Source organism: Leptinotarsa decemlineata, unplaced genomic scaffold (assembly GCF_025532065.1).
Source record: "Leptinotarsa decemlineata unplaced genomic scaffold, Ldec_3_MD MMD2_tig00026307_RagTag_RagTag, whole genome shotgun sequence".
Taxonomy (NCBI): Eukaryota; Metazoa; Arthropoda; class Insecta; order Coleoptera; family Chrysomelidae; genus Leptinotarsa; species Leptinotarsa decemlineata.
This window is the reverse complement of record NW_027412681.1, coordinates 9,520,505-9,536,939: the sequence shown is the minus strand read 5'-3', so window position 1 is coordinate 9,536,939 and position 16,435 is coordinate 9,520,505. Positions and strand designations below refer to the sequence as shown.

The window sequence follows — 16,435 nt, the reverse complement described above, 5'->3', positions numbered from 1 at the left end:
TGTTCAGTCTTTGTTTGGCAAAGCCTAAAGCGAAGCCAATGACAGGTTCTGGTCCGATGAAGCTGCTTGCAGCACCCTCCTTTGCAAGGGAGTCAGCTGCCTTCCAGGCCAGTATGGCCAGGAATCCAGACCAGAGACAATCTTTTGAGTCTTTTGAGTCGTTGCATCGTGTACTGAAAATCTGCAAGGGAGTCAGCAGCCTCATTGACTTTCAGGCCACTATGGCCAGGAATCCAGAGCAGAGACAATCTGTTAGGTCTTTCTATCAAAAAAAGTCTCTTTTTGCCAATTTGCTACCAATTTAGACGTTGCTCGATAGGAGCAAAGAGCTTCCAACGCCGCATGACCGTCCGAGAATATTTTTATTGACTCAAGACTTATACTTAGTGACAAACTTACCGCTGAAAACAATCCAATAAACCAGGATACCGATGAATGCCCTGAAGGAAACGACTTCGATGAATCCACCAGGAAGTAATTATTGTACTTTGTATTGGTGCAGGTGTAAGACTCAATAAAAGTGCCCACAACGCAGTCCTTCGCCGTGTCCGGCTGGCACACGTCGAAAAAGTGGGGTCTATGCTCCCCTACTAACACTTTCGCGATTTGCGTGATGGTCAGGACGAAGACACACCCGATTGCGCACTCTCTGTAAAAGTACCACACTTTGCAGTAATCAATTCTACTGAACGTCCTGTTCGATAACACTTCTGTGAGGAGCAGTGTTATGATGGGGATCAGCAGGGATCCTATGCCTAGGACCAATGGGGAGATGACTTCACCTCTGAACTTGTGGGAGATGTAAGGATCCTCGCAGATGAACCCCAGTTTAGAGCCGGGAATGTAACCATACTCCGCCAGTACCAGCAGGGATAGAACTGAAATGAAAAAAATATATTATTACGTCTGAGGATGATTTTGACTAACGTGAATTTGAAGCCCGAAAAATTCAAGCAAAACTTACACACAAAAAACCTGTTGACTCGCATATGGAGGGGTACCTGCGTTGAGAAAAAAATTGGGTTAAAATTCAGGTTGACATTGAGTGTTTTTGTGCACCGAAAATGTTGCTAGACAATATTTTGAAACCAGTAATGATCGAAGTGACGTAATCGATTATATGCGATATACAGAATTGTCAAAGAAAAGCTCAATAATTAATGAATTTCATTGGTTCGGAATTCCATTGTCTAATATTATACAAAATGATTCTAAATCCCTGGAAGAACCTATACAAATTAAAAATTAAAAAGAATAGCTCAAAATAACAAAATAACAAAAACTTTAATTGAAATTACAGTGAATGAAATAAAATACAAGTAAAAAATAGAACAATTGAACAAAAAATTAAAATAAAAAATTAAGAGATTTCAAGCCAAGTTACTTCACGACGTTTCGATTGTTAGTATCCACAATCGTCTTCGGGTGATGACTGGACTAATTTCCCTTCACGCTCAACCGGTTTTGCTTAGTATAATTGTTATTTTGAGCTATTCTTTTTCATTTTTCATTTTTACTGGTTCCTTCAGGAATTTCAAATCATTTTATATAATATTAGACAATGAAAGTCCGAACTACTGAAATTCATCATGAGACATTGTCAATCACCTTCAAACAATCATTAATTGATATTGTTGAAAATATCCAACATAGAACTGAACTTGTGATGCACTGTTTGGAACCTTTTTCCCAACACCAAACCGTTATTTCAACACCTCGACACGTGTTTGGATCACCAAGTGATTATTTTCAAGAGAACTAAACTGTTTATCAAAAGAGCAACATGCTTTTTTAATCCTGACAAATAACTAGATGAATCAATAATTGAAAGTACACTGGTATCACTCTCATTACGGAGAATATGTTTGTGAGGTGCTATCTGATGTGATTGGAATTTCAAGTGGAAGTTTTATTACGGTATTATATCTCCTAGCACCCTCAGTGTGAGTCGAAAGTATGGAAACAATGGAGTGTTATTTGATTTGCTGAATACAACAGGAAAACATGGTATCTCCCCTTACGTAGACGTAGACGTAGACGTCATCTATTGGATCGACAGAATACTCATTTCATGCATATCAATGAAGTTCCAGGCGCCTGAATGCATGTTCAATAGGTATAGCTGAGGTACGAAGGTTCAATACAGCAGTACCCTTGAAACCTATTACCTTGCAGTGACAAATATAGAACTAATTTCGTTTTGCGGTCATTTCAAGAGATCACATTTGGAAACCTCATTTATCTTCAATATTGAATTTTCTATCGATCCCATAGATGGTGTAATCGTAATGGGAAATTTCTGTTTTTTTTTACTCAGGCTTGTTCTGTAAGGTTGAAACATCGATGTCTGTTGGATCAGGAATGCTTTGTTTAGGGCTCTGTTTGACTGAATATAATCTGAATATTAAATATTTGTTCACAAAATAGATTTCGCAAAATGACGCTATCAATTGTTGAATAAAGATTGTGGACAGTATTCAATAAATGAGAAGAAAACTCAGAACAGAGTTCTGTACTGAGTACTGAGAGTACTTTCTTCTGCAAATTATTGAGAAAGTATGGTTTCCTCATATCAATGTTTGATATTCTTCAAGTTCATTTTTAAGGAAAGAGTAATATATATAAAAAAAACATCTAGTTTTCACTACATTCTAGAAGATATAAACATGTATCAATTTCCCAACCAATAAACTTAAACTTAGAGTGAACTTACACCAAAATTGAATATGTTATTGAGAAAATCATTCTCTCTGAAAATATATCATGAAAATACGAAAGAACAGTTGTTTTATGACAAAACTAGTTTATTGAATGTTGGTTGTTTTTAATAGTTTTAACTTGAAGTGATCAAAAAACTTTACATTTTTCAATTGAAATTGAAACATTAGCATGAAAACCAAGAGAAATATAGAGAAATAATTATTGGTGTCTATTTTTTCGTCGAAATTTCCCTTATTTTTCGTATTTTGAAGCATCGATAAATACACATTGAAGTGTGATAGTTTTCAATAGTTTTTAATTTGTCCCAAAAAAGGCAACATTTTGCAAAATTACGAATGGTATTTTCAACTTAAATTAATTTTTCATTTCAAAATGAAGCATTATAATCCTGTGAAATTTTTAATTATAAGTGCATCAATGAAGTGAATTTTGAATTGGGGTGATAATTAGGAGGTAGATTTTACATTTTTGTCGATAAAAAGAAATGAGGATCAAACTTATTTTCATCATGACTCGCTTAGTTTCGATCCTAGTAACTTTTAGAAAAACAAAATAAAACTTTCCAAGCATTATGAAAAAATTCATGAGTTGACTCCAAAAAATGCAATATTTTTGGTTACTTCACGATGAAATATTCAATTTTCACCGATAATGAGTTTTTCGATAAAACACTTCGTGATATTTACGATGCAGAAAAACTCAAAGTCATCTCCATGATTTAATATCACCCTCAGATGTTTGAACGGTAAAACCATCAATCTAACAACTGAGGGTGATATCAAATTGTGGAGACGACTTTAACTTTTTCTGCATCGTAAATCTACTACACTTCACTTCGAGATATAATGGACTTCTACCACAAGTTACCTCGTGAGGTATTCGCCAAAAACCGTCTGAAATGGGCCCATTGATTAAAAAAGGTATTTTTTATCTGTCATTTCCAGATGAACAGATTCCTAACTTCACAGTTTCAACTATTTTCAATCGTAAGTAAACTTTGGGAATTTTCTACTTCAAAATATTATGTTCTCAAATGTCAAACCTAATCATTGACCTGACAGTTCGATTTGAAATATATAGTTTCTAATGAAGAACAAGAATAAAAGAATGAACTGGGAAAGTGAAAACGAGTGAATCTTATTAAAAATTTGTAATGTGGCGAAAAAATTGATATTTTTCAAAACTTTGTCACTTAATAACAAAATGAAAGTGAACTGAAACTCAAGTACCTCTATTTCACAATAACTTATAAGCAGCTTTTGGGCTTAGTGGTTAGGGATTAGTGGTTGAAATCATTCAAAATAAATAATATATTAAGTGCAATTCATGCACCTCCCAATGGTTGCGCGCACATATTTTAAACAATTGAGTCGTGACCGCTACGAAAACCACTAGTACCTAACAATTATCATCAACAGTAAATAACTAATAATTGACGCTATTCCACTCCTACGTCACTGGCTTTTCAAGGATAATAGTCACATCGATTTATAACACCGACAAAGCTACCTACAGTCGTAATATCTACTTTGATACAAACAAATCGATAACAAAGTTCACAAAGAGTGCTGAGGATAACAACGAACAAATGAACACTCACCAAAAACTAAAAGGAGGGCATTCAAACCGTACGGCACGGTAATCCACCGTTTGAACTTTATCTTGGTAGGCTGAGAGCTGTGGTCTTTCTCCACAACTGATGATATGTTGACACGCACTGTTGGAGATGTTACGTCAGATGGCGCTGGTGACACCATTCCTTTGTTTTCCTGAAACAATTTAAAACGGTTATTATGGATTTTATTCTGATTTTCGAAGGATATTGTGCGGCGGTGAGTGTATTGATGATTAATAGATTTCAGTTGAAATTATTGAGTTTCTGATAAATTTTTACCGAGTCTGATTATTTTGCAGGTCTGTAGGTTAGTTTTCAAATGGAAACCTGTCGGTAGAAAATACTCATTATACGAGTATATAATGCAAAGACAATGTTTATGTATTACATATTCGAGTAATATCATAAGAAATTCGAAAAGGCTGTGAAATGTTTACTTCTAGATAAAGTTCACCACCCATGAAAGTAATTTTATAAATAAAATATGTAAATATTGAAAATTTAGGTGTTGTTGATCTATAACTGATTCACTTTTATATTTCTATTCATGTTTTAATGCTTGATTGTATTTCTGTGAGTGTAATCATTATTTTTGTTTGTATTGAAAGTGTATATTGAAATTACCCTTCCGGATCACGACGCAATTTCAAGTTTAGTCGAAGTATAACTTGTATTGTGAATAGTTAAAGATATTGACATCTCAAAGGCCACCATTAATATGGAAGTGTCCAATCTCCATATAGTCTTTTTCAACTAAAATTACTTTTTTAATCCTTTTCTGCCAGTCTTCTTCGGTAATATTAGATACTTCTTCTTTAACTAGCTCTATTACCTTTGTAAAAAAATTTGGAAAATTATTTTTACGCCTGATGCTTTGTTTCAATTTTTCCCAAATCAATTCGATGGGATTGAAAACACAAAAATAGGGGGGAAGTCTCAATATGGTGTGACCATGCTTTTCAGCAATACTCTCAAGGGCATACACTTTTTCAAATGTTTTTGTCTGTACAACTTCAATTAGTTGGTTTTGGGTATAGTAATCTTCAAAATACAGATTCTTATCCATTAAAAAACTTTGTATTTCATCTTTTTTCGAATTTTCATTCGGTACTTTGATGAGCTGTCGCGAATGATAGAAAGCGATGTCAAGAGCTATCATATTATTCCCGTCCAAATTTGAGATCACTGTGTTTTCAAACCATTCTTCAAAAATCTTAGCTTTCATGTTTTTATGATAGTCAACATTGCAGTCCTCATGTTTTTTTTCACCTAATTTCAAAGAATTCGGAACCCATCCTTTACTTCCTATGCAATGCACAATGATTAGTCGCAATCCTTTGTTTGCAGGCATGTTAGGCATACACATTCTCGAACCATCAGGCCACTCTTACGTAACTGTTTCGTGAGTGTCATACCACGTTTCGTCCAAATAGAAAATTTGCCGTTGTTCTTGTCTATATTTAGTTATTTGTTCCACCATTATGAAATGAGCGATGATGGTTTGTCTTTGTTTGAATCCTACCTTGAGGATCGCAAAAAATATTTGAAGACTTGCAAACAATAACTGTAGATCTGCTATTCAATTTCTAGTGCACTGACTATAAGTACCTCAAAATTTTATTGTAGGGCCACTACTATTTGCGATGTCTATGTCAATAATCTCACCAGTATAACATCAGAAATCAAATGGTATATTTTTAGATCATCTGCATACATTAGAAAATTGGCGAAAAGAAAACTCACTATATAAATAATCAATGTGATCCAGGTTGATGACTACAACACAAGCACTGCTTAGGTAGCTCAGCCTAGACTCGCCATTTCTGGTTTTAGTTACTTTTCTTTTTTTTTTCTTCTAGTTTCTCAACTTATCTAGTTTTGATTTTGAATACATATTGTAGATTATGCTTACCTGAATAAACAATTTACTTTATTCAATATTAATTATGTTTTTGACATCGAAGAACAGGATATCAAATATAATGGATTTGAAAGTTTCTGCTATGATTGACAATTTTGAAATTGGTCCATGGTTTTTGACAAGTTGTTTGTTGTCAGATATTAAGATTGGGATTATATGAGCCTTATTCCATACAGAAGAAAATACGCCCTCTTCAAGGGATTTATTAAAGATGATTTGAAGAGGTAATGCAATATATTTAGCACAGTTTTGGAGGATTGATGAATATTGTTGGTAGCTCATCGAGTCCCGCTCTCGATTGTAAAGGAATGTTGTAGAAAGAAATGTTGAAAGATGATTCTTGATGTGTTGCGTTATGAGCTGGAATAATTCTTCTCGGATTGAAAACGGGGAAAAATATTTTGAAAGTGTTTCGCAAATTTCATTAGGGCTTGTAATCATCCGATATTAATTGAGGTATTACTGTTTTTTTATTTCACGAATTGCCAAAGATGTTTGGGTTGGAGGTAATAGTGGTTTCACAATCATTTCAATCTTCTGAATTAAAAATTTTGAACGACCACGCAGTATTTTGAATGTCAGTCAAATAGTCAATTTGATAATTGTGGTTTTTCCATAATCCGTGAAATTTTTTCTCTTATCTGACTTTAATAATTGTACTATATGAATACTATGAAGGGTACCGCTTGTGAAAATATGGTTTTCTTGGAACAACAGATTCGATTATTGAGTAGAATGTTTAATATAGCATATCAGTTGATTCTTCACTATTCAGGTTATGCAACAAATTATTCCAATCGATTTTGGATAATTCTGATTTCAGTCAACTTTACAAAAATTGTACAGGTTATGTTTGTTGTTATTATAGGTTGATAAGTATTTATGGATTTTGACAGAGAAGTCTAAAGAATTATGATTTATGTCTGAACTCACGTGCACATTTTGTATACTGTATGTGTTATTTAGCATCAGATCAATTGATATATTTTATGTTTTTCATATTTTCAACTAACACCATGTATAAATAAGAGTTGACCTAGACTGTGTTTCTTACATACGTCGAAGTGTTTATTTTTCAATTCATTGATAAGATATCGTATTCATATCAGTTGCGATATATAACATGAAAATGAATCAATATTTGAAAAGACAGTAGAAACCCAACTTTTTGAAATAGGTATTTTGAATTATTTCTTCAGGAACGTCAAATATCATTACCAATTACTTTTTTATCAGTTTTCTGATATTCTCGCAAAGTTAGTCCCTTACATTTTTCTGGCCAATTTATGTTTTGTTTTTCATAGAGAAATTAATTTTTATGAATCTCAAGTATTTGATGGGTATATCAAACATTTAAACAAACCCAAACATTATATAGAATGAATATGAAAATTAATGGAAAAATACGCTATAGGATTTTTTTGGCATTTTCTCTAGTTGACTTTATAAGTTCCTGATGAGAAATTTGTTCACGTGAAAATATGCTGAATCCACATTGAGGGTTAGGTATTTTCAATTTCATTATGTTCACGTTAGTTTCTTCTTATTGGCTGCTGAAATTCTAATATGAAATTGAATTTGAATTCAGGAAGGAATATACGCAAAAAGTCAAAAAAATCAATAATTGTGGTAACATCTAGACAGCGGCTTTTTCGAATGGGAGAAAACAATATTCATAACCAAGAGAATGACCTGAACTTACCATTAATGGGTCGTGCTCTTTCATTGGCCCAGAGGAGCCCAGCAAAAAATTTGAGGTCCCAATTCCTCTCAGGATCAAAAACACAACACATTCATTTAGTGTTCGAGAATCACCTCATGTTCATAACGATTCAAAACTACTACTGAATTATTCCATACCTTTATCTGGAAACAATTTCATCAGATTTGTCATCAGTAGACTGAATTGCTTCAATAAATTTCCAGGAAGATATTATAATAAAATTATTCGAACGTTGCTCAATACTTTTGAATATCATCGGAACGTTATTTTTCAAGTTCAAAGAAATCAACAGATCTGAGTATTTATCTAAGGTAGATATCCTCTATCCTGAACCTTTTGTTTTCGAATTTCACATTATTTTTTCATTATTTTGTCTTTAGTTGTCTTTGACAATTTTTTGTTTGTTGTTAATAACTACACGAACATATATTTATTGGTTTCTCAAGTGCAGTTGGCTCGTGTACATTGGTCAATATTGTAGTTTATTTTTCATCAGAACTTATATTTTTCATAGTGGTTTCAGTTTAACCCGCTGCATACTTCCCAACGATTGTTATCGGTAATTGCTGAATCCAGACTATTATAATAGAGATTTGCAGGCAAAAATACAATGTAGAACACGAGAAGTCTTCTTATTGAAAAATATACAAGAAACTTTTTGGGACAACTTCCTTCCATATATCAAAAACTGCCAATGTTACTAAACCATAGCAAAAAACAAAACATCAACAGGAGAATGCTTTATTTTAAAAATTTCATCACTTCCTCAAAAATTGACGTATCGTAATCATTGCTGGCTACTCCTAATATTTGATAAATTGATGGATGTAGCCGTTACTACGTGGTAGGAAATCATATTGAAGAAAAAAGAATTGCAACTTTCTACAGATCAATGTACCCTCATGTCAAACAACCAAAAATCGAGAAATGGGTAACTCTAACATATTTTGGAAAAAGAACAGATATAATTGCGGGTTTCTCCCGAAAAAAACTATGTGGAAGTGGCATTCAGGCCACATGCCAGGTTATCTGATTTCCTTTTCAATGCCAAAAATAAGGTGGACAAGTTGGAAAAATCTGGGGTCTATTTGCTTAAGTGTCCGTAGTGTAATAGTGTTTCTGTGGGACATTGTGGTCGACATTTTCAAAAACAGTATGCTGAACATGAAAGGTCCTTCAGACTAGGAAAATATGATTCGACGTTTTCAAACCATTCCTTGGCATGCAAACACAAGTTCCCGAATGTAAACGATACGGAAACTTTGCACTATGCAAGAAAGGGTTACAAACTCAATTATTTAGAATCCTTGGAAACTCACAAGCATAAACATTGCGGGCGCAACCTGTTAAATGATTAAATCGATTTAGTTTACTCACCAGTTTTCAAATTAGCACATCCGCATTGTAAATTGTAAATTCAGGTACTCAATCAAGCCAATTACCTCTATTATTACAGGGGTGCTATATAAGGTCTAATGTAATAAACCATTGTTAGTTTAATGTATAAGTTTGAAAATGTCCTTATGGGACGAAACTGCAGTAACGTTAGTTACAAATATAAGTGGTAAAAAACATAGAAAGTTTCAATTCTCTTTTTTTCATTACTACTAATATTCTTCTCATTCCGACAAACTTCAAGTATAGTCTTTATTCAGTGACTCCGTCTCCTCTAACATTGTCGTTTTCCAATAACTCACTTCAGGAGATTCCATCATCTATCTGGTCCATCACATTCAGGAAGTAACACATTTTCTACGAAGTACGGGGAATATTGGACTCTAACCCCACTCGATGATAACTCTCGAATATATAACTGTAGGTATTTCTTTGTGCCACCATACTGTATATCATGTTCTCCACAGTATACCATGAATCGTCCTTACACAGATTTTTGTCCCATTTCTGTATTTTTTGTTAAGGAACATTTACATAGCACTCCGTTGTAAAAGTACGAAACTGATCAATAGAAAAGCATCCACCTTGCTACAGCTGTATTGGTGTTTTTCCTTCAATATTCATGGTTCAGAACCTGAGCATCTTTATTGATACCGTCAGCCCGGAGTCAGATTGACAAGTTCTTCGTATAGAATATAAATCTTGCACTAGAGTAAGGCAGTCAGCTGAGCTAATTTTTTGGAAAGTATATGACATCGAGGAACGACAACGGATACCATTATCATGAAAGATCGCTTTTGCCGATATTAAACTCCTCCCTTCCATCGCTCATAGACTCTATAATTATGTTGTCAGTATCTTTGTATTGTTTCAGGTATGTCTGCAAACGCTGCACCACTTCGGACTTGGTTTTAATAAAGAAAACTCGGTGAAACTTCGAAACTTCCTCTTTGAAGCATACCTAAAATTTGCTACTATCTGAATAGTTAACTTGCATAGATCCACAAATTTGAGTATATATTACTGCACCTGTTTCACAGGTCGATTTTTCCTGGATATGAATTTTAGTACAAGTTGTTTTCTGAAAGAAACTTGGAGCGAGCCCTGACAGAGACTTATTTCATTATCATCTTCGATTGTGTTTACGCCATGAGGTTTCAAAACTTTTCTGACAGGACTTTCATTCTGATTAGATAATCTTTCAAAATATAGTTTGATATCTTCTGCCGCAGTTATCACAAACACTTCAGCTGAAGTTTCAGTAACGTACATCTTGAAATCTGGTGGATATGAACCTCTCGTAATTCTGATGACTGGTTTATCAGTGAACCATCAAGATGAATAAACCTCTGAAGAAGCTATCCACTCATGCTGCCGATTGTTAGGATACAGTCCCAAACCCAAATGAACATTGTAACAATGAGAAGGATAAATGGTTGGTAACATCATAACCATTGGGAAACAACAAAGTTGATGATGAAGAAATAAAAAAGAAAAACCATTGATAGCTACTTTTGAGAAACTCAGAAAGCTGAAGAGCTACAGCATCATGACAGACATGATCCGTCTTAATAGAATTTTTTCAAAGATAGATAAAATATATGAGGTTGTCTCCTGTTGATCTTTGCTTCAGAAAACTATACTAATAATCGCTCAAGATGTTGGTGTATTTTAAATATTCAGGAAGTTATTGAGTGGGAGCTTCCTTCGTGATTTTCGAGTATACTTCGTCTATCGTTGTTGAGCAAAAATTCCTTTTTGTAAGACAAGTAGAAGACATTCAGAAGTTTGTTGATATCAAGCTATCGTCATATAGTAATATCTGGCATCAGAGGTTGTACTGGGGAGGAGAGAGGTTTGCAACAGAAATTCAACTCTAGGTTGAGACGCAATTTGTTTAGTGAGTGAATTTACTGTTTCCATTGCTGCCATTGCTACTGGTACATCCGCTTTCTCACCGAAAAAGTATGTTGATATTAGTATTCAAAAGTGTGACTATGGTGAATATATTGACTTATACAGAATATGAAAAATTCCAGCGCATTATACTCAGACGCCACACCTTGGAAAAAGCGTAGTTTCTGAGAATATTGAAAGAAGGAAAGGTATTGTGGTTACCAATACCGAAGCTAATAATTACGAAAAATTATCACTATCACGTAGCATTTTGTAACGTGAGATTATATTCATAAATACGCATTTTAAGAATTCAAAAAATCTGATTTTGCAAACGATTAGGCCTCTGTGAATTCATCATAACTTGGATTGAGGAAATATCATTTCTAACAATATAATTTGGACAGACGAAGAAAAATTCACAAAAAAAAATACACGGGTCGAAAAAAACCATTATCGAAGATAAAGGGTAATCACGGCAAGGTCGAAATAACAAATCAATTTCGAATAGCGATAAAACTCAATGTATAGTGTTCAAAACTCATCAGAAACAATGTGTTAAACGATTTTTACTTGGCATTGTTAGGTGTCTATCGAGAAAACTACTTCCACAGGATTGTTACACTCTGAAAGGAATTTTTGGAGCCTAGATTAGACTTGTGCAAGCATAGTTCATCACAATTTTTTCCATCTGGGCTTGTTATGAAATATTTTTTGGAAAAAACTAAATGTGAGTTTTGGAGATTCATTCAGAGGTGTTTTCAAACAGGTTTTACGACAATACCCGGTGTATATGCTTATGAGTGCATTATGCTTTTCAAAAAAACTGAAAGTATGTCTTCTGACTTGAGAAATTCTTCCAGGCGGAAAGACCTGGTAGCTAGTTATGATATATAAACCAATACAATTTTTTATTGTTTATAGCTCAGCACATTTCAACTTGCGTACCTATATGAGAGGTAAGTACAGCCAGACCCAGAAATAAGATAAATTTTGTACTGTGGCAGTTCCAACAAACACAAAGATGAATTGATAGATGTAGTCGTTACTACGGGGTAGAAGATCATCATGAGAAAAATGAATTAAAATAAAACTCTCTATGTTTTTATGCTACTTGTATTTGTATCCATCGGGACTGCAGTTTCGTCCTTCAAGGACATTTTCAAACGAATACAATAAACAATATTGTATTCAGTTCACTAGTTTAGTGATTCAATAATTTTTCTGCAAGAAAAGGTTGGTTGTGTAACAGTATACATTTTTTCTTAAAAAAACATTTGATTTCTTGCCGACGTTTCGAATTTGAATAAATTCTTCTTCAGGGCTCAAAAAGTAGTTTCTTCATGTTAATAACACTATTTTAAAAACCATTAGACATATTAGATACAAATCGTTTGTTTCATGTCGTTCTGGTTTGGTGTTGTTTCGAAAATTTGGTTGTTGCAATGTTTTTAATCTTTCCAAATGTATTCAATATGTCTAATAGTTTTTAAACTAGTGATATTAACACGAAGAAACTATTTTTCGAGCCCTGAAGAGTGATTTAATTGAATTCGAAAGGTCGGCAAGAAAACAATTTTTTAAAGAAAAAATTATCCTGTTACCGAACCAACCTTTCCTCAGAAATATTGTATTCGTTAGAAAGTGTCCTTATAGAACGAAACTGCAGTAACGCAAGTTACAAATAGAAGTGGTATAAAAATAGAGAAATTATTTTAGATATTATATATTTTATACAGCAAGATACACATGCGAGCAAGAACGAGCTGTGCAAAAATATAGATAATGGCAAATGTGCATCATTTTCAAGTCTCCGAAAACAAAAATCCAAAGACATATTTAAACGACTTCAATGAACGTGTTCTTCGCTGTTATATAATTTATTACGCAACAACCAACAAGAAAGTGCCTACGTACCATGTATAGAAATTTGAAAGAGGATGATATTCACTCTGGTTCTTCCAAGAGTTTAAAAAAAATGCGTGAGACAGGGTTCTTGTAGACTTATATCAAAACAAATTGAGAAGTTTCAATAGAATATCATCTTCATTCAACAGTTTTTTGAGGAATAATTAAAGATGTTGTGAAAAAAATGGACCAGTCATTTGAATGAATCAAGCATATATTCCTTTAACACACATCTATGAGAAAACTTAAAGTGATCACACAAATGAAAGTATACAAAGACCAACTTCATTCCAAACGTGATGATCAAAGTGAAATGAATTATAAAAAAATGCTTCAGGAAAAGTTTACTCCTAATTTGCCGCAGAAGAATGTTTCATAAAAGACATTTGTACCTACCCTACTACAATGTAGAAAGCGGAAAGTTTTCAACCTTGGCAGGAAAGAAATAATGAAAGAAGGACAACATCCTTTCTGCCCATGTTATATGAAAAGTGAACGTGTATAGTTTTATCAGACTAAAAGAACTAAAATTCAAAATATACGAAATTGATAAAATATTAAGAGACAGTGTACATGACCTTTTAAGACTGCCACCTTATCACGCAGATTTGAATCCAATAGAACTTGTTAGTTTCTCTGAATCAAAATGTTGCTCACAAATGTCAATTCTACCTTAAAAAAACACATACTAAAACTAATTCAATAAAAATGTTTTTGATCGTGAATAAAAATTAGCGTTGGAAAAACATTGAAAGAACGAGTAGTTGTGTCTGGGTAAAAAGCCACTTCATGGAGGAAGCATAGGAGATATTTTAGTGAAAATGAAGGTTATGATAAGATTTGGTATGTAATTTTAGTAGTAATTTTGAAATATTTCTTTATTATTGAACCCTTATTAATATATCTCTTGTTCAAAAAAATTGATGCCGCATATTTATTCACAAAAAACTTAGTCTATACCTCTTCTGTCATCCAACTTTTGTCTCAGGAATCATTTATATTCCTCACGTGCAATTATGATAGTATATTTTTTAGGTAGTGAGTATGTTAGTGTAAGATACATCTTGAAACTGAGTTTTGAACCAGTTAACTATTGGAGCTGAAGTACCTCCATTTGGAACATTTGGAAATGATAAAAGTATAAAATGAAAATATTTGATAAATGGAATGCGACCAACAATACAATGTGAATGAAGTCTTCTAATAAAATATCTAATGAAACGAATAGGTTGAGACGTACAAACTCAAGAGTGTGAAATATAACAATGCTGAAAGATATTTTCAAAAACAAGTTTCAATTGAAGCGTGAAAATAAAACGTAAAAATAAAAAAAAAATGTTCTCAGAATTGATAATTTGAATCTAGTAATAATGAATTATGCCTACGTTTCCACTGAATGACTATATCATTCAGTATGCTCTGATATTGTTCTCGCATTCAATTCGAAGTATTGTTGAAAACTGCAAATTGTTTGCAATATCGATATTTACATATATAACAATTGGAATCAACCACTACCCTCTTTATTATATAGCGCGACAGGTTTTTATAAATATTAAATTATAATTATGATAACGATATAAATGACTTTTACTACAGTTAATTGTGAGCAAGAGTCATTTCGTTCTTAGAAGTACATCAGTTCAGTGCGCTTCAAAAAAATATTATTTTACAATTATTTTTTTGAATATCCCCAATTGTTTTTATATTGGACGTATTTTGAGCTTTGTGACTTGTGTATGAAAACTGTGAAATGGCAATTTTTTTCAATAATGGTACCTTATATGAATATAAACGCTAAACAGAAACTTATAAATGCCAAATATGACATAAGTCATTTTTTTTCACTGTTGATATATTCGGAGATATTCAGCAAAACATTTTTCATATATGTCATAGAATATACAGGGCTATTCAAATTCGTTTCTGTACATGGGGAACTCCTAAACGATAAGAGATAGAGTGTCGGTTAAATTGTGGCAAAGTTGTGTATTTTAGAGACCTATTCAATGATGTGTAAAAATTGAATATAGCTCTTTTGGTTCTGGAGATATACAGGAAAAACCAAAAAATCCCAAATAATTTTTTTGCCTATATCTTCTTTATTCGCAGACATATTGAAAATCTGTCCACATTTTCCTATTGGCACCTAATGTGGGCTCTAAGAATATATCTATGAATCTTTTATACAGGGTGTCATCTGACTTAGGCCACCCCCATCTTTGAATTTTTAAATACGGACATGTATTTTTTGTTATAGTTTTTGAATCGTAAACGTTCATACTGAGAAATTAAATTAAATTTTATATTTCGGAATGTTTCAGTAATATTCGATTATAATTGTGTGAATTATTCCTTTTTAAATTACGGCCCTGGAAATTGGTTCCCGAAATATAAAATTGAATTTAACTTCTCAGTATGAAGTGAACGTCTACGATCCAAAAACTACAACAAAAAATACAGGTCCGTATTTAAAAATTCGAAGATGGGGGTGGCCCAAGTCTGATGACAACCTGTATAAAAGATTCATGGATATATTCTGAGAGCCCACATCAAGTGCCAATAGCAAAATGTGGACAGATTTTCAATATGTCTGCGAATAAAGAAGATATAGACAAAAAATAATTTGGGTTTTTTTGGTTTTTCCTGTATATCTCCAGAACCAAAAGAGCTATATTTGATTTCTTCACATCATTGAATAGGTCTCTAAAATACGCAACTTTGCCATGATCCAACCGACACTCTATATCTTATCGTTTACGAGATCCCCATGTACAGAAACGAATTTGAATAGCCCTGTATAAAAAACGACTCTCGGAATCGGCCATATTTCTGAGGCGTTATTTTTCTAAACAAAATGCAAATCTAGTGAAACATTTTAACAGAAAAAAGCATCTGAGAGTCCTAATTATTCGGGTATATGAGGAAAATAGTAACCGACATAACGACCTCAGTATAATTGATTGATATAATTCATTACTTTGCGAGATAACCCTGTATTTATTCAGGCCTTACTAATTATCGATCGAATACTTTATGACAATTACCGGTGAATATCCATGATCATCAGACTTGGCGTCCATTTTCCGCACTTTCACTCCGTCTCCACTCTTTCACAGACACGTTGGAAACTAAATCCCTGCATTTCCTCCTGCTGACTGCTACAATGGAGTTCAATTAGCAAACAGAATATTGTAGTTGGTGGCGAGGAAAGGATGTATACATTTAAGCTCTGGTGAAGGGTTTAAATATAAAA

General features: G+C 33.3%; 1 protein-coding gene across 11 annotated transcripts in view; it reads right to left on the bottom strand.

Annotated features, from left to right (window-relative positions):
- Positions 1–16,435, bottom strand: part of LOC111512269 (phospholipid phosphatase homolog 1.2 homolog) — an 87,006-nt gene that overhangs the window by 33,393 nt on the left and 37,178 nt on the right. For 5 of the 11 annotated variants that reach the window (XM_074180864.1, XM_074180867.1, XM_074180865.1 and 2 more), the window contains exons 2-3: positions 4,322–4,490; positions 400–878 (exon numbers count right to left, since the gene is read on the bottom strand). In XM_074180864.1, the coding sequence (XP_074036965.1) occupies positions 400–878; positions 4,322–4,490 (648 nt within the window). Of the gene's footprint in view, positions 1–399; positions 879–964; positions 1,002–1,608; positions 1,629–3,950; positions 4,100–4,321; positions 4,491–7,190; positions 7,242–7,959; positions 8,150–16,226; positions 16,278–16,435 lie in introns of those variants that run through there. The other 6 variants (XM_023168367.2, XM_023168369.2, XM_023168368.2 and 3 more) reach the window with 6 other exon arrangements.